Source organism: Muscardinus avellanarius (genome assembly GCF_963383645.1).
Source record: "Muscardinus avellanarius genome assembly, chromosome: 7".
NCBI lineage: Eukaryota > Metazoa > Chordata > Mammalia > Rodentia > Gliridae > Muscardinus > Muscardinus avellanarius.
This window is the reverse complement of record NC_137793.1, coordinates 3,677,137-3,694,963: the sequence shown is the minus strand read 5'-3', so window position 1 is coordinate 3,694,963 and position 17,827 is coordinate 3,677,137. Positions and strand designations below refer to the sequence as shown.

The 17,827-nt window shown below is 46.9% G+C and overlaps 1 protein-coding gene across 1 annotated transcript in view; it reads right to left on the bottom strand.

The window, feature by feature from the left end:
- Positions 1-4,133: 4,133 nt before the first annotated feature.
- ACSL6 (acyl-CoA synthetase long chain family member 6) overlaps positions 4,134-17,827 on the bottom strand; it is a gene marked incomplete at both ends in the record, with an annotated part of 59,205 nt that continues 45,511 nt past the window's right edge. The window contains 6 exons of the mRNA XM_080699362.1: positions 4,134-4,194; positions 4,236-4,366; positions 10,826-10,897; positions 11,895-11,996; positions 13,942-14,085; positions 16,644-16,760. Of these exons, the coding sequence (XP_080555488.1) occupies positions 4,134-4,194; positions 4,236-4,366; positions 10,826-10,897; positions 11,895-11,996; positions 13,942-14,085; positions 16,644-16,760 (627 nt within the window). The remainder of the gene's footprint in view (positions 4,195-4,235; positions 4,367-10,825; positions 10,898-11,894; positions 11,997-13,941; positions 14,086-16,643; positions 16,761-17,827) is intronic.

The following is a 17,827-nucleotide window of genomic DNA, read 5'->3' as shown; positions in this document are numbered from 1 at the left end:
AAATTAAAAACCAGCCTGGTGTGGTCACGCACACCTGTAATTGGAGTACCTGGGAAGCTGGGAAAGGAAGAGGGCTAGTTTGAGGACCCGTCTCAAATTTAAAAATAAAAATAGAAAGGGTTGGGGATGTAGCTGAGTGAGTGGCAGTTGGGTTTAACCCCCAGTACCTAAAAAAAAAACAACAAAAAAAAGTCAAGAAATGATTTACATCCGGGACACCACAGATGAGAATTTCAGCAGAGACCTGTGCCAAGTGTCTACACCATAATATTTGAGTCTGGGGACTCTTACAAAAAACACAGAGGGTGTAGAGTGTGCTGGCTGGTGATACAGCTTGAGACTGCAAGCATCTTGGTACTATAATCATGGCACCATAAGACGCCCTGATTGATCATTGCCAAATATACTCCCACCAAGGAATTATGGTATATAAACACATAAAACAGTAATTATAAGCAACTTTGAGAAATGAAAAATCTTTATTTTTTTTTACAAAAATTTTCATAAATGCATTATATATTTGGTATGCATGCTACTATAACAAAGCAAATTAAAATAGAATTACAGTTAAGATTCTTTTGTGCATATTTAAAAAGTAATATTTGAATCCCTGTTCGGTTTCAAAAATTGAAAGTAGAATAAGCAGTTCTTCAAAAAAAATAGCCATTTTTTCCCCTCCATGCAGTCATTGCAATGATTTAACAAGGAAAATTAAAATCAGCAGTCAAACGAGTGTTGAGATGCTATTCTCACCCACCTCATGGAAGCCCTTTCTGTCTGGGACCCCATTCAACCGTGCACACGTTCCGATGTTTACGGAGTGGCTTTGTGTTGCAACCTCCGTGGCTTCTCCCTGTAGAATTCCTCATCTGGGGTTTGGCCCTCACTGGGACATTAATCCCATTCTTACTGTAGTTAATCGTAGATTCACAGACAGGATTATGTAGCATACTTGAGAGAAAATTTAGACTACTAGGATCCTTTTTTTTTTCCCCCATTCAAATGCTTTCTTAAAATAAAGACTGTCAAGAAAATACAGCCAACTTAGAGTTTACCAGTTTTGTATATGATGTTTCATTCTGGTTTGTTTTTCCTGAGATAGGAAGCAACTTTATACGTAGTCTGTTTTCATGCAAAAATACATTTTCCCCTTCTTACATTCATTTTAGTATTTTTGAATTGTAAATAAACTATAATACCACATTTGTGCTTTGTACATCTGGAAAATAAGGAATAATTCATTTTCTTTACTGCAAAAGAAAAATATATTATTGGTTCTTTGATGGGTAATACAATCAAATTAAGTGCTAACTTCAATTTAGTACCTGATTGGAAAATCCCAATAGAAATCTTTTTTCTCGTGTTTGTAATTATACTTAAGTTTAGAATGGAAGAATGACTTGTGTATATGGAGGAGACATGGTAGGTTTAATCCTTGGACTTCTGAGTTCCAGATCCTAAGACACGGAGTGTCCTCTACCTGGCCAGTCTCTTCTTCCACCTGGCGATGGGGGGGGGGGTGTCTCAATGGTACACAAAGACATCTTTTATGGCAAAAGGAAAAAAAAAAGTGGTACATATTCTATTGCATAATATACCTAACAGGATGGGCTGGCAAAACGTGAGCATTAATAACACACTCAAACGAGAAACAGTCAAAAAGGCCAAACATTTATGAACACACTTATGCCTAAGGGAAAGATTTTCTTTTAAACAGGATTGGATGCCCAAAGCGAACATGACTCTTAAAAATATGTAGCTTTTTCCTGTATTGGTTAGAGAAAACACAAAATTTTTTCCCCTAAAAAAGAGTTGAGAAATCTGAAACAAAAAGAGGTTTTCCATTAGTGCAAAACGCTTCCTTCTCCTTTATCACAAAGTGGGTGAGAGGAACCAAAGAGCAGGCGTGAGCGCACTTGGTCTGTCCCTACTCCTCTCTGCACTGGTACACTAACCCGTTTATTGACCCAAGTGTGATGATTTCTTTACAAATAAGGAAGGTAGTACATCAGAGGGTCTAGGGGCTGCCAAGAAGCAATCTTACACTGTCTGTAAATAATCAGCTCTAACAACCGCAAGGCATAAATAGAATCGAAAGAAGCTTAAAATCATCTGTTTAAGTTACATTAATAATTTTTTTTAATCAAAGCCAACTCTGGAATCTTAGTTGCAAGGAAGGACCATGGGAGACAGCTTCTTTTTCTTTGGAACGTGAAGCTACCTGCCCTTCAAATAGTATGAATATCCAATTCAGGTAACAATGTCACTTTGTGTTGATCAAATATATATTAAATATTTTTAAAAGTCGGTGCTACTCAGATGCAGCTTTGGGCACCTTAAGTATTTGCTTAGCCAAAAATGCCTTTAAAAATTAATTATGCACAGAACACATTTGTTAAATGCCAAATTTATAAGTGCAACAGTGGCTTCCCGGAGAGACTATGCCCAAGGAGTATGGGAAAAACTGAAATAAATACATCAAACGAAGCTGTGGTCCACCTCGGGTAGGTGTCCAGTCATCGGTGCAGATTCATCCAATAGGCCATGTGATTATGCCTTCTTTTTTTTTTTTTTTTGTGGGTCTGGGCATGGAAGCCAGGGGCATTTGACCTCCGAGCTACAGACCCTGCCCTATTTTTTATTTTTTTAATTTTGAAACAGGGTCTCACTGAGTTGCGGAGGGCCTCACTAAGTCGCTGAGGCTGTCCGCGAACCGCGATCCTCCGGTCTCAGCCTCCCGAGTGCTGGGATGACAAGCGTGCCCACCGCGCCCGGCTGTGATCATGCCATCTTTAACTGACAACATGCACTTATAGATTGGACGTCCTCCAGGGGGAGGGGCCTCTGCCCTGAAATGCACGCACATTTTGAATTAACACATGGACGGCATATAAATTGTTCATATGGGTTCAGAGTCCCATCCTTAGTCAGGGAGACTGAGCTTTCTGAAGAGACCACGCCTTCTACAGATGCGCAGCTCATGGCTTGCGCTGAACTCTGTCCAAAGAATCAGGGGCTTTCAAAACTGCCTCTCCCGAATCATATATTTAGATGCGCCCAGGTACAGGGTGTATCTAAGTACATAATGCGAGAAAGAGGAAGTTTTATGGTCAAACAGGAACATTTGAAGATTTGAGGGATGGAATTTTTGCTGTTAGCACGTATCTCTCTATGAGGATCTATAAATTTTCCGGGGGTATTTTGAAGAGGTTCTTCAAAAATGCTATTCCAAAATTGTTTTCTTTGGAAATGTCTATTCTCCATATGATACTTTCATAGTCTTATTGAAAGAAAGTGAAATTGTTCAGAATTATAGGGTACTGGGTTTCCTAGGCTTGGTACGAAAGAGGGCAAGACCCAAGCCCAAAACATGGGTACGTTGACTGCTACCCACCCGGAAGAAATAACTCTGATTTTCTTCACCCACGTCTCCCCTAAGGGTCCAACCACTGGAGAGTCAATAGATACCTTCTAGAATTCATTACCATGAAAGTCCATGAATATATGCATAGATTCCTTGAATAGCTTTATATTACTTTTTTGTAGGTAGCTCCTGAATATTTTAATATTAATAAATGAGAAAAAATATTGAAAGATCTCTGCAACTTGTTATATGAATATAGCATTGGTTTCAAGAATACCTAAATTTGCATTTTTCATGAGTAAAAGTAAAAATCAGAGATAAAACTTTTCACATCGATGGGATTGTCATGGATCTGAAGTCACGAAGACTCTAAAGTCATGTAGAATGTTATCATATTTTGTTTTAGCATAGTTGTGTATATTCTTTGTTTTAAGTCTGATTTAACTGTAATTTTGACAATCAGTTATTGAATGAGGTAGTCCACATTGCCTAAATATTTGCTGTATCTGGTTAATAGTCCACAAATAAATTAAGTACAATATATCAGTTACTTTTTTTTCCTTTATGTTTAATAGGAGTTCTGTGAACATTGAGAATATATTACTTTTAGTGGTACACGGTTTTTGAGAAAATGTCTTGATTTTTACATTGCCGTCTGCGATATTTTTAGCAGCTTGCTACAATATCATTTTAATAAAAATAAAGTGTACTCAGTGGTGATAGACAAAATATTGTTAAAGACCTCTTGGGCCAGGAAAAGGCTCAGGCGTCAAATCAGGCGCTTGTTCATCCCAGGGGGTCGCTGGACGGTGGCGTTCAGGGCCCCTTGGCTATTGCAGTGGGCGCCCCAGAAGAGCTGTCGGAAGGTCACATGGTAGAGTAAAGCTCGTCTATCTGTTTCTTGAAGTATTCCCTCAGCTCGGGTCTCTTGGCCTTTAGAGTCGGGGTCAGCAAGCCGTTTTGAACAGAGAACATGTCTGAGTGGATGTGAATGGCTTTCACCTAAAAACCGAATGGACGCAGAATACATCTTTAAGAGGAGGGGGACAGCATCAACTGCACACGTGGTGAGAACAAACAGCACGAAACGGACGCCGGCGTGCAGACACGTGGCCACCCATGCCGTTTGGCCAGTGAGTGCCAAAGAGCCGGGCGCTGTCCCTGTGGGAGGCACGCAGGGGGCGGACATTGCAGGGAGAGGAGGCCCCAAGGACAAGGCCGGGACCCCAAACCACAGCCTGAGAGGCAGAGCCAGGCGGCCTCTTGTTCCTGTCACGCGTGTGGGAGGACGAAGTCGGAGAAGAAGGAGGAAGACGGCAGGGGCACCGAGGGCTTTTAAAAGCCATGGCGTGGCTGAACACACACTTTAGGTCTCACCGAGGGAAACGGGAGGGTGCATCCTAGAAAGGGCAGACTGGCCCAGTCCTTGGGAGGCCGAGACAGGAGGATTGCAGGTTCGAAGCTGGCCTCGACAATTTGGCGAGGCCCTCTGCGACTTAGTGAGACTCTGCTTCCAAATAAGACAAAAAATCAGGCTGGAGGTTTAGCTCAGAAGTAGAATGCCTCAAAGCCGGGCGGGGTGGCGCACGCTTGTAAATCGCAGCATTCGGGGGGCTGAGACAGGAGGATCGTGGTTCACAAACAACCTCAGCTACTTAGTGAGGCCCTCTGCAACTTAGTGGGACCCTGTTTTCAAATAAAGAATAAAAAATAGGGCTGGGGGTGTAACTCAGAGGTAGAATGCCCCTGGGTTCTATCCCCAGTACAGAAAAAAAAACCCCAAAACCAAACCAAAACAAACAAACAAAAAACCATCAAGGAGGGGGGATTAGCCAGTGTTCACATCGTCTCTGTGTGCCAAGCGGAATGGGGACCAGACAGGATGTGCAGAGGGTCTGGGAGGACCTGGCCACACATCGCCCGTGGACCCCCTTCTTCCGGGCAGTCCACAGGCTCCAGGAGCCCCAGGGTCAGGGATTGGGCTCAATTTGGGAGTGATGCTGTATGCAATAAATTGCATCTTGATAGCTGGGACCTCATTCAGTGACATTGTTGAGATTTTATTTTATTTAATTAATTTATTTATTTTTGCGGTACTGGGGACTGAACTCAGGACCCAGGGGCATTCTACCTCCGAGTTACACCTCAGCCCTATTTTAATGTTTTATTTTTTTAATTTTAATTTTAATTTTTGGTGGTACTGGGGTTCCTGGAAGCCCTTCTATGTCTGGGCTATGCTCCCAGACCTATTTTATACTTTTTATTAATTTGGAAACAGGGTCTCTTAAGCCAGCGTGGCTGGCTTCGAACCTGCGTGATCCTCCTGTCTCTGCCTCCCAAGAGCGGGGATTACAGGCGTGTGCCACCACGCCCCGCTCTACATTTTTTAAATAGTGAACAGTGCTGTAAACTGCAGGACTTTAAAGAATTAAAACAAAATAAAAGGACTAAAGATGGGCATGGTGCTGGGCGTGGTGGCACATGCTTGTAATCCCCGTGCTTGGGAGGCTGAGACAGGAGGATCGTTCAGGTTTGAAGACAGCAGTGCGCGCTGGCTTAGGAGACCCTGTTTCCAAATAAAAAAGTATAAAATAGGTCTGGGAGTGTAGCCCGGAGGTAGAAGGGCTTCTAGGAACCCCAGTACCACCAAAAAATAAAAAAATAAAAAATATAAAATATTTTAAAGTTTAATGCATACCAACTTAACCCAGAAAGTTGAACTTCTTCTTTTTTGTGTGTGTTTGTGTGTGTGTGTGTGGTACTAGAGATGGAATCCAGGGGCTTTCTATATCTGGGCTATACTCCCAGAACTATTTCATATTTCATTTGGAAACAGGGTCTCACTAAGTTGCTGAGCGCCTCACTAAGTAGTTGAGGCTGGCTTCGAACTTGTGCGATCCTCTTGTCTCAACCTCCCAAGTACCGGGATTATAAGCGTGCGCCACCACGCCCGGCTGAAAGTTGAACTTCTAAAGTTCTTTTTGTACTGGGGATTGAACCCAGGGGTATTCTACCTCTCAGCTACACTTCCGGCCCTTTTTATTTTGAAACAGGTTCTTGCTAAATTGCTGAGGCTCACCTCAAACTTGTGACCCATCCTCCCATCTCAGACTCCCAAGTACTGGGACTACAGGCATGCACTGCCACGTTCCTGCTGACTGCTAAAGCTTTCAAGGAATAATTTATTTACTTGCGGTACTGGGAATTGAATCGAGGGGCATTCTATCTCTGAGCCATACCTTCAGCCCTATTTTGTTTTTTCATTCGGAAGCAGCGTCTCACTACATTTCGGAGGGGCTCACTTATTTGCTAAGGCTGGCTGCACACTTGCGATCCTACTGTCTTAGCCTCCCAAGTCCTGGGATTACAGTTTAAACCCTAGATGTGTGTGTGCACGTGTGCATGTGTGTGTTTAGAGTTGACCCTTAACTGACCACTTGTCTTTGAGGAGAAAAAGGGTTGGTGGATTGCAGATTCCCTGGAAGGATCCTGGGGGTACGGCCTGCCAGGCCTGGCATCTTCTCTCCTGTCTGCTGAGAGCACACACTGGCCTTGGAGGGGAGGATGCCCCCCAGCAACAGAGAGGAGGAGACCGGTCCTGAGAACCTTGGAATAACAGTGAAGCCCTCTGGGGTACCGCCTGCCTTCCTGTACTCGAGGTTACCACGGCGAGGGCCGAGGGTGAGGCAGGAACTCTGCTCGAGGCTCATGGAAAGTCAAGCACGCGTGTGCTCTCAGGCGGAGCTTCTAACCAAAGCAGTGGCTGACACTGGAAACTACACCAAGGTCTTAAGAGGTTTCCTCTGGCTGATGGCTTTCTCTGCCTATCCAGGCGCAGGCGATGCGTCCTGTGGCCAGCAGAGGGCGTGCCTGGACCAGCAGCTCTGCCCAGGAACTCCACTAGGAGGTCACTTGTGACCCAGCCCCCAGCCCCCAGTGAGGAAGGGCCAGGAGACCAGGTCTAGCAATTTTGGAAACTTACATAACTATTCTGTGGCTCAAATTGATCTTTCATTCACAGAGATAAACTGTAACTCGCCTGAACGCCTCAGATTTTCTAACTTTTAAAAATAAAGATTTGATCCTGTTTCAAAATAAAACAAAAGCCGGGCGTGGTGGCGCACGCTTGTAATCCCCATGCTTGGGAGGCGGAGACGGGAGGATCACACAGGTTCGAAGCCAGCTGTGCTGGCTTTAAGAGACCCTGTTTCCAAATAAAAATATAAAATAAGGCTGGGAGTGTAGCCCAGAGGTAGAATGCTCCAGGGTTCAATTTCTGGCATTGCAAAAAAAAAAAAATTTTTTTAAATTATCTTGGCTTTAATTGCCCCCAAACATACTGACAGATGATGGGAAAGCACTTTTTCTCAAACTGGATAAATGTAAATGCCTATTTACAAAGAGAATTCATCTCTGGGACCACAGAGAATCAAAGCCTTGAACAGGTTTTGTGGCACACACCTGTAATCCCAGTATTTGGGAGATTGAAAGAGGAGGATTACAGGTTAGAGGCCAGCCTCAGCAATTTAACAAAATCCTATTTCAGAATAGAAACTAGGGCTGAAAGTGAAGCTCAGTCATATAACAGCCCTGGGTTCAGTCTACAGTAACACACACACACACACACACACACACACACACACACTCACACACACACACACATACACACACACATACACACACACATACACACACATACACACATACACACACACATACACACACATACACACACACATACACACACACATACACACACACACACTCACACACACACACACTCACACATACACACACATACACACACACACACACACTCACACACACACACTCTCACACACACACACACACACACATACACACACAGCAATATTCTTAGATCCTGAAATTATGTTTAGATTTCAGTTTAAAATCAAAACATTCTAAGTATATATATATACATACATACATACATACTGAGGTACTGGGGATAAAATCCAGAGGCATTTTACCCTGACTACATACAACCCCAGCCCTATTTTATTTATTTATTTATTTTTTGCGGTACTGGGGATGGAACCCAGGGGCACTGTACCTCCAAGATACACCCCCAGCCTTATTTTTTAGTCACTTTCTTTCTTTCTTTCTTTTTTGGTGGTACTGGGGTTCCTGGAAGCCCTTTTACCTCCGGGCTACACTCCCAGACCTATTTTATGTTTGGAAACAGGGTCTCTTAAGCCAGTGCGACTGGTTTCGAACCTGTGCGATCCTCCAGTATCTGCCTCCCAAGCACGGGGATTACAAGCGTGCGCCACCACGCCCGGCCACTTTCTTTTTTTGAAACAGGGTCTCACTGAGTTGCAAAGGGCCTCATTAAGTAGCTGAGGCTGGCAGAGAACCACGATCCTCCAGTCTCAGCTTCCCAAGTGCTGGGATTACAAGCGTGTGCCATCATGCTCAGCTCTTAAGAATTTTATATTTAAAACTAACTTTAAAATGTTTTGAGGTTATCATCAAATGAACATAAGAAATCTAAAAATTCTCAGAAACCCTGCAGATACTCACTTTCTATTTGAGGAAACAAAACTTTCCTTAAGAAAAAAAAAACAATTCTTATGAAATGATAATTATATGGAAAGAAACTTTTTTGTGTGTGGTACTGGGGGTGGAACCCAGGGGCTTTCGATCTCTGGGCTATACTACTAGACCTATTTTATATTTTATTTGGAAGCAGGGTCTCACTAAGTTGCTGAGAGCCTCACTAAGTAGCTGAGGCTGACTTTGAACCTGTGCGATCCTCCTGTCTCAGCCTCCCAGGTGCTGGGATTACAAGTGTGCGCCACCACACCGAGCTGAAAAAAAACTCTTTTAAAAACAAACTTTTTTTTTTTTTTTTGTTACAGTACTTGGGATGGAACCCAGGGGCATTCTACCTCCAAGCTACACCCCCTGTCCTATTTTTTATTCTTTACTTTAAAACAGAGTCTCACTGAGTTGCAAAGAGCCTCACTAAGTAGCTGAGACTGTCCACAAACCCCAATCCTCCTGTCTTAGCCTCCCAAATGCTGGATTATAAGTGTGCTCTACCACGCCAGGCTTTTTAAAAACAGATACATTTTTGAGTCAGTATCTTACTACTTTTCTGCTTGGACAATTTTTCTCTGACTTTCTGGCTCAAGAGGATGTGGAGTTGTATGTGCCAATAGGAAGGAGTGTGCCCAGGAACTCAGTCACAATAAGAACCCCAACCTTGCCTCGACCGAGCGCTGCAAAAGACGATGGTCCTCTCCCCGCACGTTCTGTTTCCTCCTGTCTGTGGCAGGCATGCTGGACTTGACAGATCCCTGGCCCGAGGGATGAACCCAATCTTTTCAAGATCCACTCCCGGCAAGAGAGTCTGCCCACTGCGCTCAGGAAGACAGTTCCCATAAAATTAAAAATAAGATCGGACTCTGGTCCTCAGCAGTGCGGCGTCCTGGGAGACACACCAGGCACACATGATCTCCTAGTGACGGTGGGGGTGATATTTCAGCCTCCAGGACGGCTGTTTGTCCAGTGACCTATTTTAGTTCAGGAGGCAGGCTGCTGGAGCCAGCCAGACACAGGCCTTCAGGGGTCCACGGGCACACGGCTTGCGGCCCGCCACACTCTGAGCAATCTAGGTCAGGGCCGCCACTGGGTTGAGTTTTCTTTCTTTCTTTCTTTCTTTTGCGAGTCTAGGGGTTGAGCCCAGGAACATTTGACCTCTGAGCTACACCCCCTGCCCTATTTTTTATTCTTGATTTTGAAACAGGGTCTTACTAAGCAGCTGAGGCCGGTCACAAACTGCAATCCTCTGGTCTCAGCCTCCCAAGTACTGGGATTACAAGTGTGTGCCACCAGGCTGGGTTCTCTCTCCTCTCCTCTCTTTTCCTTTTCCTTTTCCTTTTCCCCTTCCTTCCTCCCTCCCTTCCTCCCTCCCTTCCTTCCTTCCTTCCTTCCTTCCTTCTTTCATGTGATACTGGGGATTGAATCCAGGGGTGCTCTACCACTGAGCCATACCCCCAGCCCTGTTTGTTTGTTTTTTTGTTTATTTAGGTGGTACTGGGGTTCCTGGAAGCCCTTCTACCTCCGGGCTATACTCCCAGACCTATTTTTATATTTTTATTTGGAAACAGGGTCTCTTAAGCCAGAGTGGCTGGCTTCGAACCTGCGCGATCCTCCTGTCTCCGCCTCCCAAGCGCGGGGATGACAAGCGTGCGCCACCACGCCCGGCTTATGTTTATTTATTGTGAAACAGACTATTACTAAGTTGCTTAGGGCCTTCCTAAGTTGCTTAGGGTCTTGCTAAATTGCTGAGGCTGGCCTCATCTGTGATCCTCCATTCTCAGCCTCCCATGTACTGGGATGACAGGCGTGCACCACCGCACGTGGCAAACATTGGCTTACCTGATTTTCACCACTAACTAAAGGGCAGCGAGGCGTAGGGGAGGTCATAGTTACCTGTTCAAAAGAATGGAGCCCGCTTTCTTTTCCTAATTTTATCATGTCCTCCAAAATGGCTTTCTTCAGCTCCTGAATTGAACCAAAGACGTCAAGTTACAAGACAAAAATACATTTCATAACGTGGGAGAGAAGAGTGGCTGCAGATGGTGCGGCCCCGCGCTCCCTCCCTCCCGCGCACCCTCCCCATCGGGGCTGACATTCCCTGGTAGCCAGCAGCCGGGTTCCCATCCCAGTCAAGAAGTGTGGGCCACCAATGTCCCGAGGAGTGACTGTGAACAGGATAAGGGACCGTTCGGTCTTTTCTTTCTTTCTTCTTTAATTTTGAAACATTAGGTTGCAGAGTGCCTCACTAAGTTGCTGAGGCTGGCCTCAAACCCGTGACCCTCCTGTCTCAGCCTCCTAAGTACTGAGATTACAAGTGTGTGCCACCAGGCCTGCCTTTTTTTTTTTTTTTAAGTGGCCAGCTGGGCAGCCTGGCGAACGCTGCCACCCACATGAGCTCAGGGCCCAGGGAGAGAGGTGGAGCCTGCATCTGCCGCTGAGAAATAGACCATGAACCTCGAGGGGCCGATGCTGGGCCAGAGGCAGCAAGCCGTCTCTGGCCGGCGCCAGGAACAGGTTCAGGATGGTGGGGATGGCGGGTGGAGTCAGCAGGAAGAACGGTGCTACTATTTCAGTTCCATGGCGATCTGTGCACAGTCAGCACCAAAGGCCTCCTCACTTGGAGACAGGATGGCCCGAGAGTCAGCATCTGCCTCTGCTGTCGGCTGGCCGCCTCCCTGAGGCCTATTCTCCTCCGGGCCGCAAGACAAGGGGCCGGGTCGACTTTCCGGCGTGTGTCCCGGCTCCCCAACCCAAGGACTGATCCCATTTCTCGGAAGAAATACGAATTTCTTCCACAACAATCATGAGACAAATCTCTGGCTGAGAATTCCCAGCATTATAAAGTAATAATAGAAATGTCCGGTGTGCTCGGATTTCACTGGCCCGAGAGCTTTTCTGTCCCCTCCTGTGTGGACTTAGAAAACGCTCAGCAGCTTTTTAGAAAACAGCCCCCGATACCGACCTCTCTTGAGCAGAGCTCCACATAGACCCCTTCAATCCCTCTCTTCTGGGCCCAGCACGGCATGACTTCGGGGTCGGGCACCACGATGCCCACCAAAAAGGCCTGCAACGCCCAGCAAAGGGAAACAGAGTCAGGGCAAATGCTCTCAAGTGGTTACTCGTGGTCCAGCATTGAAAGTAATCTCCTGGTATTCTCGGACTCCACCCTTTTCTAAAAATAAGTGTATGGTTGTGAAACATTTGTTCATATGTTGTGAAACATGAAATATAGTACATTCTTCACTGTTAATTTCCTGATAGGGCCCTCTAACTTAGGTAGGGGAAGGGGACATTTAAGGACACCAAGAAGGAGGCAAAGCCGGGTGTGGTGGCGCACGCTTGTCATCCCAGCATTTGGGAAGCTGAGACAGGAGGACTGCAGTTTGCGGCCAGCCTCAGCTACTTTGAGACCTTTTGCAACTCAGTGAGACCCCGTTTCAAAACAAAGAATAAGAAATAGAGCTAGGGTGTAGTTCAGAGGTAGAATGCCCTGGGTTCCATCCCCAGTAAGTACTGAAAAAAAAAAAAAGGCAAATTAGACTAATAGCTATTACCTTGGGTTCTCATGCCAATAACTCTGTGATCCAAATTCCTTCTTCTCTTTCTATTATTATTATTATTATTATTATTATTATTATTATTTTGTGTGTGTGTGTGTGTGTGGTACTGGGGATGGAACCCAGAGGCATTCTATCTCTGAGCTACGCTACCAGCCCTCTTTTTTATTCTTTATTGTGAAACAGGGTCTCACTAAGCCGCAGAGGGCCTAAGTAGCTGAGGCTGTCCGCAAAACTGCGCGATCCTCCTATTTCAGCCTCCTAAATGCTGGGATTACAAGTGTGTGCCACTACCCCCTGGCTCTATGATCTGAATTCTATGAATCAAAAACATATCTCCCAGGGTTTCTAGATCATTTCAAATTTGTTACATCAACATGATCTTCATTTATGAAGATCCCCTTTAATATTGATTAAATGTTTTTTTTGGTACTGGAGATTGAACCCAGGGGCATTCTACCTCTGAGTTACCCCCTAACCCTGTTTAATTTTGTTTTTTTTTTTGGTACTGGGGATGGAACCCAGGGGCACTGTACCTCCAAGCTACACCCACAGCCCTATTTTTTAGTCATTTTATTTTTTTGAAACAAGGTCTCACTGAGTTGTGAAGGGCTTCGCTAAGTAGCTGAGGCTGGCTGAGAACCACGATCTTCCTGTCTCAGCCTTCCAAGTACTGGGATTACAAGGTGTGCCACCATGCCCGGCTATGTTTAATTTTTAATTAATTAATTAGTTAACTTTTGTGGCACTCTTATTAAACCTATGATCCTCCTGTCTCAGCCTCACAAGCACTGGGTTTATAGGCATGTGCCACCACATCCAGCTTTAACCTTTTATTTGGAAACAGTCTCATTAAGTTGCCAAGGGTCTTGCTAATTTGCTGAGGCTGGTCTTGAACCCGCAATCTTCTTGTCTCAGCCTCCCAAGTACTTGTAATCCCAAGTACTGAGATTAGAAGTGTGCTTGCCACCATACCTGGCTTACGTTTTTATTTTTACAGCATTTATCCAGGCGTGGTGGTGCATGCTTGTAATCCCAGTGCTTGGGAGGCCGAGGCTGGAGAACTGCAGGTCTGAAGCCAGCCTCTTAGTGAGGCTGTTTCCAAATAAAAAGTCATATATGTCTGGGGTGTAGCCTGGAGGTAGAAGGCCCCTGGGCCCCATTTCTCATACCACATAACAAAATTATAATAATTTCGAGAGCACTTTCTTCAAAAAATAATTCGACAGTTACTTATCTCAAAAAATCTCTCTTGGAAGTATGACGGGCCTAAGTTAGAAATAATGGGAATGTCCATTAGTGCTGCTGCAAGCCAACTTACTTAACTATAGTTTACCAAACGTCAAGACGTCTCCCTTGGGAGGAGCTTTGTGTCGTGGCCGAGTGCGTCTCGGTGCGCCCCGATGCCTAGCCGGGCTCTCGGCGGCTCGGCACGGCCGGAGCGGGCCTCACCTTTAAGCTGTCCCCGTGGACGTAGACCTGCGCCACCGGCTCGCTGCGGGCGTAGATGTTCTCGATCTTCTCCGGCGCCACGTACTCTCCCTGAGCGAGTTTAAAGATGTGCTTTTTCCGATCAATGATTTTAAGAGTTCCCTCCTGCAGGTTGGACAGACAGCCTGCTAAGAAGACGGCACCTGCAAGCCCGGGCCCCTGCAGGCCCCTCCCCAAGCTCCCTTTGGTGTAGGCTGGCGGGGCCCCTGTGCGCCCAGGCTGATGCCTCTGTGGGCCTGTGCGCCGGGCCCTCCAAGACCACACGGCCAGCTGCCCGTCCCTGGGCCCCTTGGGCCTGCTCACTTCCCCAGACTCCCCTCTACCCTTCCAAGTTTTGGTGGACATGAAGTTCGGGCCTCCCGCCTTTGGCTAAACCTTCAAAGCTGTACTTCTCTGGCCTCTGCTCACCTTGGGGTCACCACAGCTCATCCTGCCACAGCCACTCCCAGAACGCACTGTGCTCAGAACAATTCCAGAAACCAGGGGCAACCAGCCCTGCACGGGGCTCAACATGGCCCTCCTCAGTCGGCTCCCACCGCTGGGCCCAAGCCTGGCCTGGCCTTGCGGCGTGGCCCCCTGGGAGCTCCAGCAGCAGGCTCCCCCATTCTCACTCACCTCCTCCTTCCATCCAAACCATGTCCTCAGCCGCAGGCCCCAGCAGATGCAGCCCCGCTCTGTGGGCTCCGTCCGCCCGAGCCGGAGCAAGCGCTCCCCTCCCCCAAGACAAAACACACAGGCATTCTGCTCATAACCCTGGTGGACATCGGGGGCGCCCGCGCCTGGAGCTAGCCTCTTAGGGTGTTGAGAACCCAAGAAAAACAGACGGGAAACCAGGCTCAAGAGCTCGGCTAACTCCTCCAAAGCCACACAGTTAGCAAGTAAGGGACTCAGGACTTGAACCCAGGTCTTTCTGGATTGGAAAACTGTGCCTTTCCCTTGATCATCTAATGCCATAAAATAATATTTTCCTAGAGCATAAACATCTTTACAATTTGTACCTAAATTTTAAAAAAATCACTCAAACCTTGTACCTACTCTTCCATAAAACAAGGGAGGAAAAAAAGAGCCCAAACCAACTAGTCACTAATTCATTCATTAAGTTTACGCTAAAATCATGACGGAATGGAACATAAAAGGAAAATTACGGATCTCAAAATCCATAAAAACTTGTATGTGAAAGAAAAATTACAGAAAACTCTAATTTATGAATATAAGTAGAAAGGCCAAACACAATTTTTAGACAAATGATATTAAAAAATCATATCACAGTTAAGTGGACCTTAGGCCACGATTGTATAATTTACCTTAAGTGAGAAATATACAAAGAGTAAATACTATGACATTAGTGGTAAGAACAGGCCGGGCGTGGTGGGCGCAGCTTGTGATCCCAGCACTTGGGAGGCTGAGGCAGGAGGATCGCAGTTCATGGACAGCCTCAGCTACTTGGTGAGGCCCTCGCAACTCAGTGAGACCTTGGTTCAAAATAAAGAATATAAAATAGGGCTGGGGGTATAGCTCGGAGGTCAAATGACACTGGGTTCCATCCCCAGTAATGCAATAAGTAGATAAAGAAATAAAAGAAAAAGAAAAAGAAAAAAGAAAAAATATGACATGTAGGGCCTTTGGAAGGGGCTGAGGCCTGGACGGGGCCTGAAGCCTCCACTGCCTGAGCCGGCGACACCCTCCTTCCTCGCGGGTGCCCAGGACCCAGTGCGCCTGCAGCCTTTCTCCCACACGTGTGGGCCTTCAGTGCCAACCGTGGCCGATACCCGTGAAAGCTCTACCAGCCGCACACTACTGCCTGGCCTGTCCTCCCCTCCTTTCCCCTGGGAACTAGACTCAGCCTGGGACATGGGTCCAGTAGGTGCCTCTCCTGTGCCTCTCCCAGGTGTGTACCCGTTCACGCCCATCACACTGGGCTGGAAACTGCCAGAAGAGGCAGGGTCCCCGGCCCTGGACCACGCCGGGATCCATCCCTGTCTGCCCTAGTGATGAGGCTCAAGGGATGTACACGGATCCAAGCAGGGCCAAATCCACCTGCCAGCCTCCAGGGCCCTGGCGAGAGCTAGACACTCCTGTGCTCTCACGGTGCCCAAGGTTAACACCCCGTCTTAAAAACGAGAGAGTAGACAAACTGGTTTGGGCAAAAAATCGGGGATTGTGGTCCAAGCGTGAGAGGAAGGCTTGCCTTCTTACTCTAGAAGTGTGTCAAGGCAGAGCCCGAGAGGGATGGGGCTTTGCACGCTGCTGGCACGGTCCAAGGCACCGGGGCAGCCACACACCCAGCCCCGGTGTTTCCCTCTGCTGAGTCTCCTCTCAGAGCTGGGCCGGTGCCCAAGCCCTTCTCAGGCCTCCCAGACATTTACACCTCCCTCTGCTCCGCCACTGGGGGCCTCACACTAGCAGATCATGTCTGAAAGCCAGCGAGAATAGGGATTTGGTCTCCAAGATCCCAGCCCTGTCCTCCCACAGAGGTCCCACGTTGCCTCTATCAGGAGGAGAGCCAGGCGCTGGGGGGCAGCTAAGGAAGAACCCCAAACCCCAACAGTGCTTCCAATGAATAACTGCTGGGGAAGAAAGAGAGACGCCCCCGTCTCGAGGGGCTAGACGCACGTCTTCTCACCCCTGAGTTCTTCGGGCTCCGTGGTTCCCGACATACGCACCGGCATCCACTTCCCGATGTCGCCCGTGTGCAGCCAGCCATCGCTGTCCAGGGCCTCCTTTGTCTTATCCGGATCTTTTAAGTACCCTTTGAACACGTTTGGTCCCCTCACACAGATCTGTGGGGACAAACACCAGGGTGTCCTATGACGCAAGGAATATGGGCGATGGGAGGGTGCTGTGTGAGTGTGGGGTGGACACAGAGGATGCAAACCCTGCCAGCCCCGCCTGCCTCTGGTCTGTCCACCGCCCTCTCAGGAGCGGGTCCTGGCCACCTCCTCTCCCTGCCCCGGGCCTTCCTCCATCCCTACCGGGAGCCCCCCAGGGATGGCCACTTTTGATGGGGTTCATCACAGATATCCAGGGGCCTTTATCTTTAAGCTATACCCATAGACTTATTTTATTTTTTGTTTGGAAACAGGGTCTTGTTAAGTTGTTGACAGTTTTATTGAGTTGGTGAGCCTGTGAGCCTCTTGTCTCAACCCCCCAAGTATTGTGATTACTGCCACACCCAGCCAGACAGATTTTTTTTTTTTTTTTTTTTTTTTTTGCGGGTCTGGGAATAAAACCCAGGGGCATTCTACCTACCTCCGAGCTGCACCCCCCAGCCCTGTTTTTTTCTTCTTTATTTGGAAACAGGGTCTCATTAAGTTGCAAAGGGCCTAAGTAGCTGAGGCTGGCTGCGAACCACAATCCTACTGTCTCAGCCTCCTAAGTGCTGGGATTACAAGCGTGAACCACCACGCCCAGCTCCAGACAGATTTTTTTCAAAACAAAGTTTCAGAAATCAAAATCAATCTTTCTTTCCTTCCTTCCTTTCTTCTTTCATTTTGTTCTGAAACTGGGGATTGGATTAGGGGCATTCTACCACTGAGCTATACCGCCAGCTCTTTTTATTTATTTTCAGACAGGGTGTTGCTAAGTATCTCAGGTTGGTCTTGAACTTGCAATCTTCCTGTCTCAGCCTCCCAAGTACTGGGATTATAGGCATGCACCACTGTACCCGACTGGGAATTATTCAAAATCTTGACTGAGACTCGTTTACTCCCAGCATTGGGAGCTGTTTGAATCAAATTTACCAGCAGTTTAAAATGAATTTTTATAGCCAGGTGTGGTGGTGCACCCTTATAACCCCAGTACTTGGGAGGCCGAGACAGGACAATTGTAGGTTCGTGGCCAGCTTCAG